General features: G+C 41.6%; 1 protein-coding gene across 3 annotated transcripts in view; it reads left to right on the top strand.

The window, feature by feature from the left end:
* Positions 1–12,617, top strand: part of proser1 (proline and serine rich 1) — a 43,822-nt gene that overhangs the window by 26,266 nt on the left and 4,939 nt on the right. For all 3 annotated transcript variants that reach the window (XM_070892379.1, XM_070892381.1, XM_070892382.1), the window contains 4 exons: positions 1,465–1,543; positions 3,354–3,437; positions 6,088–6,526; positions 8,664–9,888. In XM_070892379.1, coding sequence (XP_070748480.1) covers positions 1,465–1,543; positions 3,354–3,437; positions 6,088–6,526; positions 8,664–9,888 — 1,827 coding nt within the window. The remainder of the gene's footprint in view (positions 1–1,464; positions 1,544–3,353; positions 3,438–6,087; positions 6,527–8,663; positions 9,889–12,617) is intronic.

Genomic DNA, 12,617 nt, shown 5'->3' with positions numbered 1-12,617 from the left:
GTCAATGTGTTTGAGTGATCAGAGCCTGAAAAATCTGGGAGCTTTATGGGATAGATCGGTAAAACTGGTCAGTGAAGAAAGCAAATAAAAGGTTGGGATGTACAAGTTTAAAGAAGTGATTTTAACATTGTCCTGACCTTTTGTGAGACTGCATCTGGTGTACTTTGTTCAGTTTGGATCTCCATATTAAAGGAAAATGTGAGCAGCATTGGCCTATGTATGCTCCAGACCATCTCCATTCATTTGCATGGCAGTCAGTGCTTTGGATCAGTTTGGAAACTGATTTAAATAAAAAAAATAGTATCTGGTCTATACACAAAGTAAAGTGAGTTGATACACTTAACACATTAGAGCTTTGAATTGACTCTATTCCTAATGTCGAAGTTATTTACTTCCCTGTTGAGCTCCCATGTGCCACACAACATTCCCAGCCAAAGGGGTAACCTGTTACCAGGCCTCAGCTTAGCTTGATTTGTCTTTGGCTCATAGGTAATTTATAAGTACCTGGTATGATTCATTCAAATGAATAAGATTGCACCTTATCTTGTCCTTAGGATAGCTCAAATTGCTTTACAGCAAATGGATTATTTCTGAAGTGCAGTAACTTAATATAGGCAAATGTGGCAGTCAGTTTGAACACAGGAAAATGGCATAAAACAGCAAATTAATTGCCAAATTATCTGGGTTTTTGGTGGTGTTTGAGGGAGGACATTGGTCAGGACACCGAACTCCTTGTGTAAACTCCCACAACAACGTTATTATTCACCTGAGCAGGTAGACCAAACCTCGGGTTAATATCTCATCTGAATGATGGTAACTCCAACAAGTGTCAACAGAGATTGTGTGTTAATGACTGTAGTAGGGATTGTACCTACAGTTCTGCGACACAAAGGCGAGAGTGTTGCCACTAATTCAAACTAATACAATTCCTTAACTGTATTTTCCTTTTTCTTTCTCACTTCCCTCTCCCCTCGCGTCTTTGGTTTCCCAGTCTAAATCTGCGGGCTGAATTTCTGCATGGGTTCTCTTGCTTGTCTGTCGTAAAAGACGCGGATACAGTAGAAAAACGGCGTGGATGCTGTGACCCCATTTTTCGCCGAAGTTACAGTGGATGAGTGAGAGAACCCCTTATGCCTTTAGCTTGATGTATAAAACCGCATCAGATCAGGAAGAAGTTGTGTCAACCAGCTTTACGCACTAGTAACCCCCAGATTCCAACTGCGTATGCTAACTTGTCAGTGGAACTATTAAGCGTTGATAATGTTATAGATACTTAAACTTCCTTTTGAGTGATTCATTTGAAATTCTGTATTCATTTTATATTTTGTACTTAATTATTGTCTTGTATAATTTTGTATCCCAAAAAATTATACTTGTGAATGGATACATTGAAATTATTTTTCAACTTATTTCAAAGAAATTGTGAATTCTACATATTTGTCTCTGAATTTTCCTTTCATCTAGGCTCCAGCAACATACAATCCTCATAAGCCTGTTCCTTACCCTATACCTCCCTGCCAACCACATGCAACTATTGCACCAAGTAAGACTTTTATTCACATTTGTCTTAAATTGTTTTCACTTGCAACAATACCTATGCTGTAATGCAGTCATGGCACAACAGAAAATTGTATGTGTATTAATTTAGTATGATATTGCTGTCAAAGCGTGTAAGTGTCTTACAGGCAGTAATACTGTGGTGCATGCTTTGCCATCAAAAACTTGTGACTGTTGTCATGTGAATCAAGGTATTGGTATTATAAATGTTACAAACTCGTCAATACTTAGGGGGAGAAATTGGGGAGCGCCCCATTTGGGGCACCAACTTAAAAAAAAAAATTGGCTGTTTGCACTCAAGGAAGGAAGTGGAGCCATAAATCAAGCGCTCCACTTCCTTCCTGGAGCGCAATCGACAGCTGGTGGAGGGTGAGTGGAGCAGTGCTGCACACTGGTCCATGCAGCGCTGCTACGATGGAAAGCTCCTTTCCTCCCTTAAAGGGAAGGGCCATCGCTGAAGGCTGCAAAGAAGAAAAAAAACGTACATTCTCCACGACGGCAACCACGATAGGCCCGATCAGCCCGGCACTCAAGCAGAGTGCCAGGCTGATCGATCGAGGGCAGTAACTTGCAAAAAAGCCTGCAAGAGAGAAGATACGTTTGTTTTTTTTTACTTACCTCAGCCACCTCGCCTTTTAGCATCACTCCCTGAAGTGGCCAGCCACACGATGCACATCTCCTGTAGCTGTCGGTGTTTTTGCCCGGCGATGCTGCAGGGGGCAAAATGCAATTTCAGGTCCGGGGCAATGTGCACGGCGATGATGTCACGATCACGCAGCTAATCCTCACACATTACATACAGGTGGAATGTCCTGTGGGAACGTAATTGGGAAGTTACACCTAAAATTATATCCATTTATGTGTTCCATTTTTGAGACTTGAGGAAAGTACAGACCTCGCCTTGTATTCCATAGTCAAGTATGAAAATTAAATTTTCAAGCCTTCTTACTATCATGCATGTACATTAGACACAGCCTTTTTAAGAACATTCAAGCATAGAAGCTTTTTTATGTGTCTCATACTGAAGCCATAAAAATTCATTTAAAGAAACAAAAAATGTAGTGCTGGTGTCAATGAGGATAACATTTTCTTTTAAATGCTTAAAAAATCACAGTAAAACACCAGAAAAATAACCTGCTGCACTTAAAATACTAGGTTTAATTTTGCACCCATTTTACATCAGTGTAACTGCAGGAAAGTCATGTGTATGGCTCGTCAGCTTGGGGCCGAACCATTGTAATGATTGGACGCAAGGATCAGTAGACAGATGTAAAAGATCGAGCAAATTCGGGCGGAGTGTAATTACGTGTGTAACACACTTGTGCCTGTTGTGCCTGTGTTTGCTCAATCTGTTATATCGGGTATTTGCTTATCACCCCAATTACGCACGTCTCTGGGCACAAATCCACAGGAAATCCTACCCCATAGTTTATTACTTCTCAGCTGGGTGAGCTAACACTCCATCCACCTTGATCCTTGGCAAAAGATTGATGACTTCTGTCCACTAAATCAAAGTGTGATCCTGATATTAGAAGTACTAAGTTTGTCAGTATTTTTTGACTGCAGTCAAGGGAAAGAGTTGCGATGTTTGGTGTATACAATAATTTTGTGTTTATAGGTTAAGAGACATTGTAAAACAGAAATACATTTATGAAAAATGTTATCACCATAATTTTTTGTTAATTTAGCCTTTATATTAGAACAAATTAAAAAAACAACATAGTTGCATAGGAACATGATGCAGAAGATGAGATGCTTATTGTGCACTCCAACCTATGTGTGTTTATTTCTTGCAGGTGCATATAACACTGCTGGCCTTGTCCCAATGGGCAGTTTCATGGCTCCTGTTGTAGCACAAGCCGCCTATGCTCCTCAACAAGGTTTGGACAGAATTAATTTATTTTAGATTGTTAAAGAGAATTCTCATTGTGTATAGTTGTGTTGTAAATCTAAAAGGTAGCCACTTGGACAGTCGGGTGTAGGGGCACTTCTTAGTGTTGATCGCAGATATTTATTGCTGAATCACTGCTGCTGAATATTCTAATCTACTGTTTCATATCTCACCATTGTAAATTAATCCATTCAATAGAAGTTAGCTGAAATTATGTGAAATTACTTTTCCAGCCAGTAGAAATGAACTATGTAGGTGAATGCGACTCATAATACTGGTGATAACTAGAAATAAGACAGAGAAACAGATCAAACAATATAATGTGCAAATCATGTCCTCCTACCTCTACTGAACTCATTTTATTTCTAGAGGAAGCATTCTACAAATATCTTTATTTGTGAAGATAATATTTTATATGGATAGGGTACTAGGCACATTTTCAGATGTCTTGTCCTTTGGCTGTCTTATGAACTTAACTAAAAGTGCCCTAGAAATAGTAGATGCATTGGTGATCATTTTCCAACAGTCTATCGACTCTGGATCAGTTCCTATGGACTGGAAGGTAGCTAATGTAATACCAGTTTTTAAAAAAGGAGGGAGAGAGAAAACGGGGAATTATAGACCGGTTAGCCTGACATCGGTAGTGGGGGAAATGTTGGAATCAATTATTAAAGATGAAATAGCAGCGCATTTGGAAAGCAGTGACAGGATCGGTCCAAGTCAGCATGGATTTATGAAAGGGAAATCATGCTTGACAAATCTCCTGGAATTTTTTGAGGATGTAACTGGTAGAGTGGACAAGAGAGAACCAGTGGATGTGGTGTATTTGGACTTTCAAAAGGCTTTTGACAAGGTCCCACACAAGAGATTGGTGTGCAAAATTAAAGCACATGGTGTTGGGAGTAGTATTGACATGGATAGAGAACTGGTTGGCAGACAGGAAGCAGAGAGTCTGGACAAATGGGTCCTTTTCAGAATCGCAGGCAGTGACTAGTGGGGTGCCGTAGGGCTCAGTGCTGGGACCCCAGCTATTTACAATGTACATCAATGATTTAAATGAAGGAATTGAGTGTAATATCTCCAAGTTTGCAGATGACACTAAGCTGGGTGGCGGTGTGAGCTGTGAGGAGGATGCTAAGAGGCTGCAGGGTGACTTGGACAGGTTAGGTGAGTGGGCAAATGCATGGCAGATGCAGTATAATGTGGATAAATGTGAGGTTATCCACTTTGGTGGCAAAAACATGAAGGCAGAGTATTATTTGCATGGCAACAGATTAGGAAAAGGAGAGGTACAACGAGACCTGGGTGTCATGGTACATCAGTCATTGAAAGTTGGCATGCAGGTACAGCAGGCGGTGAAGAAGGCGAATGGCATGTTGGCCTTCATAGCTAGGGGATTTGAGTATAGGAGCAGGGAGGTCTTACTGTTGTTGTACAGAGGTTGGTGAGGCCTCACCTGGAATATTGTGTTCAGTTTTGGTCTCCTAATCTGAGGAAGGATGTTCTTGCTATTGAGGGAGTGCAGCGAAGGTTCAGCAGACTGATTCCCAGGATGGCAGGACTGACACATGAGGAGAGACTGGATCGACTGGGCCTGCATTCACTGGAGTTTAGAAGAATGAGAGGTGATCTCATAGAAACATATAAAATTCTGACGGGACTGAACAGGTTAGATGCAGGAAGAATGTTCCCGATGTTGGGGAAGTCCAGAACCAGGGGTCACAGTCTAAGGATAAGGGGTAAGCCATTTAGGACCGAGATGCGGAGAAACTTCCTCACTCAGAGTTGTTAACCTGTGGAATTCCCTACCGCAGAGAGTTGTTGATGCCAGTTCGTTAGATGTATTCAAGAGGGATTTAGATATGGCCATGATGGCTAAAGGGATCAAGGGGTATGGAGAGAAAGCAGGAAAGGGGTACTGAGGTGAATGATCAGCCATGATCTTATTGAATGGTGGTGCAGGCTCGAAGGGCTGAATTGCCTACTCTTGCATCTATTTTCCATGTTTAAGTAGGCAACTCCAACAGTCAAGTTGCACACAGCAATTCCCCACAAACAACAAATTATATAAATTATTAGATAATCTGTTTGAATGGTGTTGATTGAGGAGGCTGGAAGTGTAACTCTTCAAATTGTGCCATGAGATCTTTTATGATTTAACGTCACATCTGAAATGAAAGGAATGGCATTGGGGGCAGGGGCTTCTGTTTCAGATGTGCCATCAATAATATGCTAACCTTTAGGGAATCTATGCAGATGATAAAAGTGCATGATCTCTTTTGCATTGCTGTCTATTCTGCAGGGGACATTGGGTAAAATTGAGATGCCTGGGCAAGCAGGACGTCTGTGAACTGCAGTTTAGGAAATAGGACATATCTACTGCTGTTGCTTCAAAGTGTGCAGAGGTGAAACATTTTAAGGGAGCAGCTTGAAACCCTTAAAGGGCCTGTCATTGAAGCGATTGGCAGGTCAAAGGTTTTATTTATTTTTTGTTCAGGTATCCTTAGGAATGTATCTGAATTTAAAACTGTTGGAGGGGGTGGGAGTGAGGAGCTTTAAACAAGAATGGTTTTTCACAAATATTTATTGTATGTAATACAATACATTTTTTCAATGGAAAGGATATTCTTTTCTTTCAGCTTTTTCCAGACCAGCCAGCCAACTGAGTTTCAACTCATCTGCTGTCAACTTGCATGCAGCTGCGTTCTCACCACATGGTTCTTACCCATCAGCTCCTGCAACACCCGTTGGAGCACCTACACTTGTACATTCGCCTGTAAATCAACTAGCTTTTGCTTCAGCGCCAGGTACTCCAGTCTTTTCAAGGCTTGGCACGTCCACCCCGATACCTTCCGTTTTTGCAGGTGTTCCTCCGTCAACTGGCACTTCTGCCCCACCTCCATACCCTGAATGTCAGAATCCTACAACTGTGATAGCAGCAGTACCACAGATGTCCCAGGCTCATGGTGAACTAATGTCAGGAAATGCAGTCACTCCCACTCATAGTTCAGCCGTCGTGGGGTTAACATCCAGCTATAGCAACACAAGCTGCAACCCTGGTATGATGCCACAAACTGGGTGAGTCCATTGTTTTTGTCAGTGAAGCCAGTGCATTGTAACTGTGTAAAACAAAAGCAATCGTGTATATTTCAATTAAACTGCTAAACCTGATAATGTTGGATTTATTTCCCTCATAAAATGCAAGTAATGAAATTGGGGAAAATTCTATGAACTTTGGTCTGTATCTTAACTAAGTTTTTAATTTTTTATTGAAATCATCTATAATTTGCAGTAAAAAACTCATTAAAATAATTTTATGCCACAAAATTAAGTGTGACTTGGCTCAAAAGGTTGTGAATTTGAGCCCACACCAAGGCTTGTCAGCCAAATCTACTGCAGTACTGAAAGAGTGCTGCATTATCGGGGGTGCTAGCCCATGGATGGGATGTTAAATCGAGGTCACGTCTGCCTGTTCAGGTGGATATTAAACAAAAACACCTGAAATGAGAAGACCGTAGACTTGGTATTCTGGAAGGAGCAGAGGGCCCTAAAAATTTTGTTCATTCTAGATTTTAAAATTAACATCAGTGAAGTAGAAGGGTCCTGCATGTAGCTCGTTGGTGTGCGAGGTATTGTGGATTGGTAGTACTTAATTTATAATTGCAATTCATAGTCTTATTCATTCAACTTGCCTATCTTTAGTTCCATTGTTTATTACAGATAGTTTTCCCCAGATGCATTTTTTTCCTTTTCAAGTTTATTGAAAGTTACTATTGAACCTGCTTTCATCACCCTTTCAGGCAGCGCATTCCATATCATCATAACTCGCTGCATAATTTTTTTTTCCACATTTCCTTCCTAGTGCTTTTGTCAATTATCTTAAATCTGCATCCACTGGTTACCGACCTTCCTACGCTATTATAGTATTTATCACAGTGGCAAGAAGTAAATAAGGCTGAACTGCTATAAAATATTTTCTTTACCTCAAAATATAATTTCTCATCTTTCTGTCTGCAGAGGTCTAACATTTGAAAAATTATGATGGGTTTCAAGCGTCCAGGAAATATGGGGTGGAAATTCGGTGCCACCCGCATTGAGGCAGTGTTACCGCCTGGCCGCTAACTTTAGCGCCGGGATGTGTCTACCGCCTCGAAGTACAAAATTCAGTTGTTTTTCCCAAAGAGGAGAGTGGAACGCTCAAAGAAGAGTTCCACACTCGTCCTCGGGTGCCAACGGAGTGGTAGCCAGGAGGCCTACTTAATTTTTTGCCGCTAAGATGCCGGCATCCTTGTGCCTGAAGATGAGAAAAAAAATGTTTGTGTAAATTTCAATGACCTACACTCACACTTCCCCATTGCTGCCATAAATAAATTAAATTTCACAACTTACCTTCTCTCCGGACAATACCGCCATGGGATCATCGATGTACCGACTGCTTTCCCAGTCGGGAACAGCGCCTGCCGGGAAAGCAGGAGATCCGATTATTTTGCCGCCAAGGGGGCGTTGCACGCTCAATGATGTTACCACGTGGGTGGCGCTAGAGTGCGCAGCGCTACCTCTTAGCGCCGCCCCCATCGCTCCATTGAAGTTTTCGGGAGGCGAGGGCAGCATGCCGTGGTGTCGGTAGGTGCTTAGTGGCCTGTTAGAAACATAGAAAATAAGAGCAGTCGTAGGCCATTTGGCCCTTCGAGTCTACACCGCCATTCAATATGATCATGGCTGATCCTCTATCTCAACACCATATTCCCGCTTTTTCCCCATACCCCTTGATGCCTTTTCTTTCTAGAAATCTGTCTATCTCCCTCTTAAATATATTCAGTGACTTGGCCTCCACAGCCTTCTGTGGTAGAGGATTCCACAGGTTCACCAACCTCTTGAGTGAAAAGGTGGCCCTCTCCGGTGCTAACGGGTGTCGGAAACCTCCGAAATTCAGCACCTATGAGTTTGAAATTGTCCTGTTGGAGTGACAGTATTTTTGCAGTCGATAGTATTTGTTAAATTGTCAAAATATGGTTCCCTGTTAGTACAATGGTGTTTGTTTCTGAAGTTATGACTTACAAGAAATCCATCTGTAGTAGAAATTGTGTACTGTTAAGACTTTGATTGCAGTAATTCTTGATCAGTTTAAAAAAAACACTTATTTTTGTAATTCTAATTGTCTAAGTTTGTTTAAACAGCTTGTGACTAAGTTTAATTTTGAATTATTATTTTTCAGTTCATCCTCAGGGTATCAGACAAGTGACAATTCTAATACATCTCCATCTATGGGCAACTCGTTCCCAGGTCTTGTATCCTTCCCAGGAATGTCTATGTTTTTACAGAATCAGACTTTATCTCCTGCATCTCTGTCTGCACTCCAAGCTGGAATGAGTGTTGCAAATCTGCCTGGACTTCAGTCTATTGCAGCTGCAGCAACTTTGGCAGGAATGCATTCTTCTGGGACTGCTACATCTCTGTCTGCACTCCAGAATGGCATGATGGCAGCTACAATACCTGGACTTCAGTCTGCTGCCCCGGTTGTTGGACTCCAGTCTAGTGCTGATGTTGCCTCTCTTCATGGACACCAGACTACGGTATCGCTAGGTGGGCTCCAATCCAATGGAATTTCAACGTCTCTTGCTGGACTGCAGTCTGCAGTATCTCTCGCTGGATTGCGATCTGCTGCAGCATCTCCAATTGGATTGCGATCAACTGCAGCATCCCCAGCTGGACTACGATCGACTGCAGCATCTCCCGCTGCACTGCAAGCTGCTGCCTCTCTCGCTGGACTGCATGCTGTTGCTGCTTCTCTTGCTGGACTGCAGTCTGCTGCTGCCTCCCACCCTGGACTCCAGCCTGTTCCTACATCGCTCTCTGACCTCCAAACTGTCGCTGCCTCCCTCTCTGGACTCCAACCTCCAGTTTCCTCTCTCCCCGGGCTCCAGTCTGCTGCTGTCACTCTCTCTAGAATGCAATCCTCTACATCTTTCTCTGGACTTGATTCTATTGTGGTGGCTGCCTCTTTGCCTGGATTGCAACCTACTACAAGTGCTGTATCTCTTCCCAGTCTCCAAGCTGCTGTGGCTGCCTCATCTCTACCTGGTCTCGAGTCTGCAATGGCTGCTGCTTCTTCACTGCCTGTTCTGCAGTCTGCTTTGGGTGGTGCTTCTTTACCTGGGCTTCAATCTTTAGGTGTTGGGTCTCTACCAGGAATCCAGTCTGTAGTGTGTAGCCCTGCACTCTCTGGCATACAATCTACTATGTGTACTACTTCCTTTTCTGACCTCCAGTCCACGGTAGGCACCACCTCTCTGCCTAGTGTACAATCTGGTGTGAGTTCAGTGTCACCAACGGGTCTACAGTCTACTGTGGATACTACATCTTTACCAGGATTCCAGACTACCATGGGTGCTGCATCTCTACCTGGATTGCAATCTGCGGCACAGTCAGCTTTACTACAGGTAAGATGTATCAGCTGCAACAGAAGAATTTTCTCAGCTTTTATATCTCAGCAAAATTGGCACACAGTATCGTAAATGCAAGGCTAGGGCAATGAGTATTGATTGTGGAAGATCCGAGTTAGAGCTAGTTTCTGCTGGTCAACTTATGTTGAATATTTTCCATCTTTAAAGTTCTTCTACTGTTTACCCAATGCAAGTACGGCAAATAGGATACTTTCGAATTGTCATTTTTTATTCTTTACAAGTCAGTATTTGTTTCTACAGAAGTGGAGAACGTTTAATTATATTGGGTGGCATGCTTGCTGGTGGATTATTGGTATGAAATGTTGCCTGTGATTTGCTGTATTGCCCAACTGAAAGCAGTCTTGGGTCTTATTAAATAAAGTAGAAAGGACTGCGAGTCACATAAAAACAAGTTGAGACTTAACTAGAATGAGTATTAAAAGATCCAAGAAAAAACATAAATAACCCCCACAGCAGCAAGAGTGAGTAAAAGTATTTTTTCATTATGTATGGGAAGAGTGTTCAATTAATTCTTTTCACATTCTAAATCTCAAAATGACTGAGATCTGTAAGACATGTATAGATAAAATGTTAAGAAAATATGTCTGTAGAGCACATGGACCAGACCCTAGAATTCTGAAAGAATATGATTGAAGCAAATAAGATTTGGTTAACATTTTTGTGGCTCCATAATAAGGAGCTTGTAGCTGAGGACTGGCGATAATTGGAAAAGCTCCATCTTGTGGGTAAGATTGTAATGGCTGGGGAAGTTCTGGAGTTGTCATTTCTGGGTGATCTGCTGGTGACTGCTCGTAAAGGAATGGAGAAGAAAGCTTTCAGTAAAGCTGTCATTTATCAGCTAAACTATGTGGTCAAGCGACAAATATAAGCAAGATTAAAAGCATTCAATCTTTTAATCACCCTTTCATTGGGGAGGATACTAGGAGAGGAGGAAGATTCTTGAATGAAAAACACCTGAGGAAAGTCTAAGAGAGCTAAACTTGTTAAAGAAAAGGTTAAAATGCTGAAAACATAGATGATACGAGTGTTATTAAGTAAATTGCAATTGCAGACCTGACAGATGCAAATACAATATTGGAAAGTTTTAAGCAAAATTCTATATTGGGGGAAATTATTTTCCACAGAATGGTGTATAATGGGATTAGACTTGCATCAGAAACACTTAAAGATAGGTTGATTAAGCCTTTTTAAAAGGAGATCAATGACTACCTAGTTATGAACTGGGTTAAAAAAACAAATAAATAATAAAATACTCAATGAACAATATGCCAGCAGCATCTGTCACACCCAGACTGAATAATCCAAATAAAAAGCAAAATACTCTAAATCTGAAACAAATACAGCAGGTCATATCAGCATCTGTGGAGAGAATAGACAATTGAGGTTTTGGGTCTGTATCCTTCTTCAGAACAGAAAAATAAGAGACGGACAGGCATACAAAAAGGGAAGGAGGGTACAAGATACAAACCCAGAGGAATTATCCATGAAAATATTTGCTGGATGATGTAACCGGTCATCTCAATCAATTAATAGAAAGAAGAATTGAAGAATTAAAATACATTAAAGAAACAAAAGAACTTGAGTAGGTAAGGAAGTGGGAGGCCTAAGAAAAATGGGAGAGATAGAAAACATTCAAACATCCTGGAGATCAAGTTTGAAAGGAACAGGTTTGACATTTAAACAGAAGATGCTGGAAAAATACAGTGGGTCAGAAAGAGGGAATAAAAGAGGCCGAGAGATGCAGCTCCAGCCTCTCTTCCCTGGCCAGCAATGTGTTTTAACAAAGGGTCCCTTCCCCCTTCCTCAGAACACCAACCCATATTCTCCTCCACCCTGAACACTGACAATCACCACTCCCCCACATCATCAGCAACCCCTAATATAAAGAAAATGGAGAGCATAACTAAATTCAGTATTCAGAACAGAGGGTTGCAGCTCGTCTAGTAGAAAGATGAATATTGTTCTTAAAACTCATATTCAGCTTTGTTGGAACAATGCAAGAGGTTAGACTGGCAATGTGATTGCGAGTTAAAGTGGTGTACCATGGAGCTCAGGGTCATGCTTGTGGACAGAATGGAAGTGTTTGGCAAAGCGGTCACCTATGTTTGACCTCAATGTAGAGGAGACAGCACTGTGAGTAGCGAGTAGTTTGCGCATTCACCTCCTCCCACACTATTACCCGTGGCTCCAAAAACTCCTGTGATTTAGCAACTTGCGTATACTTCTAATTCTTCGATCATGGTGGGGATTCAGGGAAGATGATCTTGTAGAATGTGTATATGGAGCTTATAAAAGATCAAGAGAGGAAAGTTCAAAGGATTCGTGGCCAACGTTCCCACTAAGCTGTGTGGCCCGGGAATGGCTTTTCAGTGGGAGATTTCACACATGGGCGAAATTTTGAATGGGCCGCGCAGCCCAATAGAAACCGTGCATTTCAACAAAAAAAATTAGGAGGAACATTGGTCGTGAGCATACTAGTAATCAATTAAATAAATTAAAATGAGAGCTTTTGGTGGAGCTAGAGAAGTTGCAGGCTAGACGTGAGAGAGGGATTGTATGGCAGATGAAAAGGTTTTTCTTGCTTGAATCTGTGTACAAGTGTAAAATAAAATGTTATTCTCAAGGCGCTTTCTGATTAACTGTCCATTACATGGAAAAATATTGATTGGTCACGCGAGTGCAGCCAATACGAAAATAATAATTAT

Source organism: Pristiophorus japonicus, chromosome 10 (assembly GCF_044704955.1).
Source record: "Pristiophorus japonicus isolate sPriJap1 chromosome 10, sPriJap1.hap1, whole genome shotgun sequence".
NCBI lineage: Eukaryota > Metazoa > Chordata > Chondrichthyes > Pristiophoridae > Pristiophorus > Pristiophorus japonicus.
This window is presented reverse-complemented; position numbering and strand designations above follow the sequence as displayed.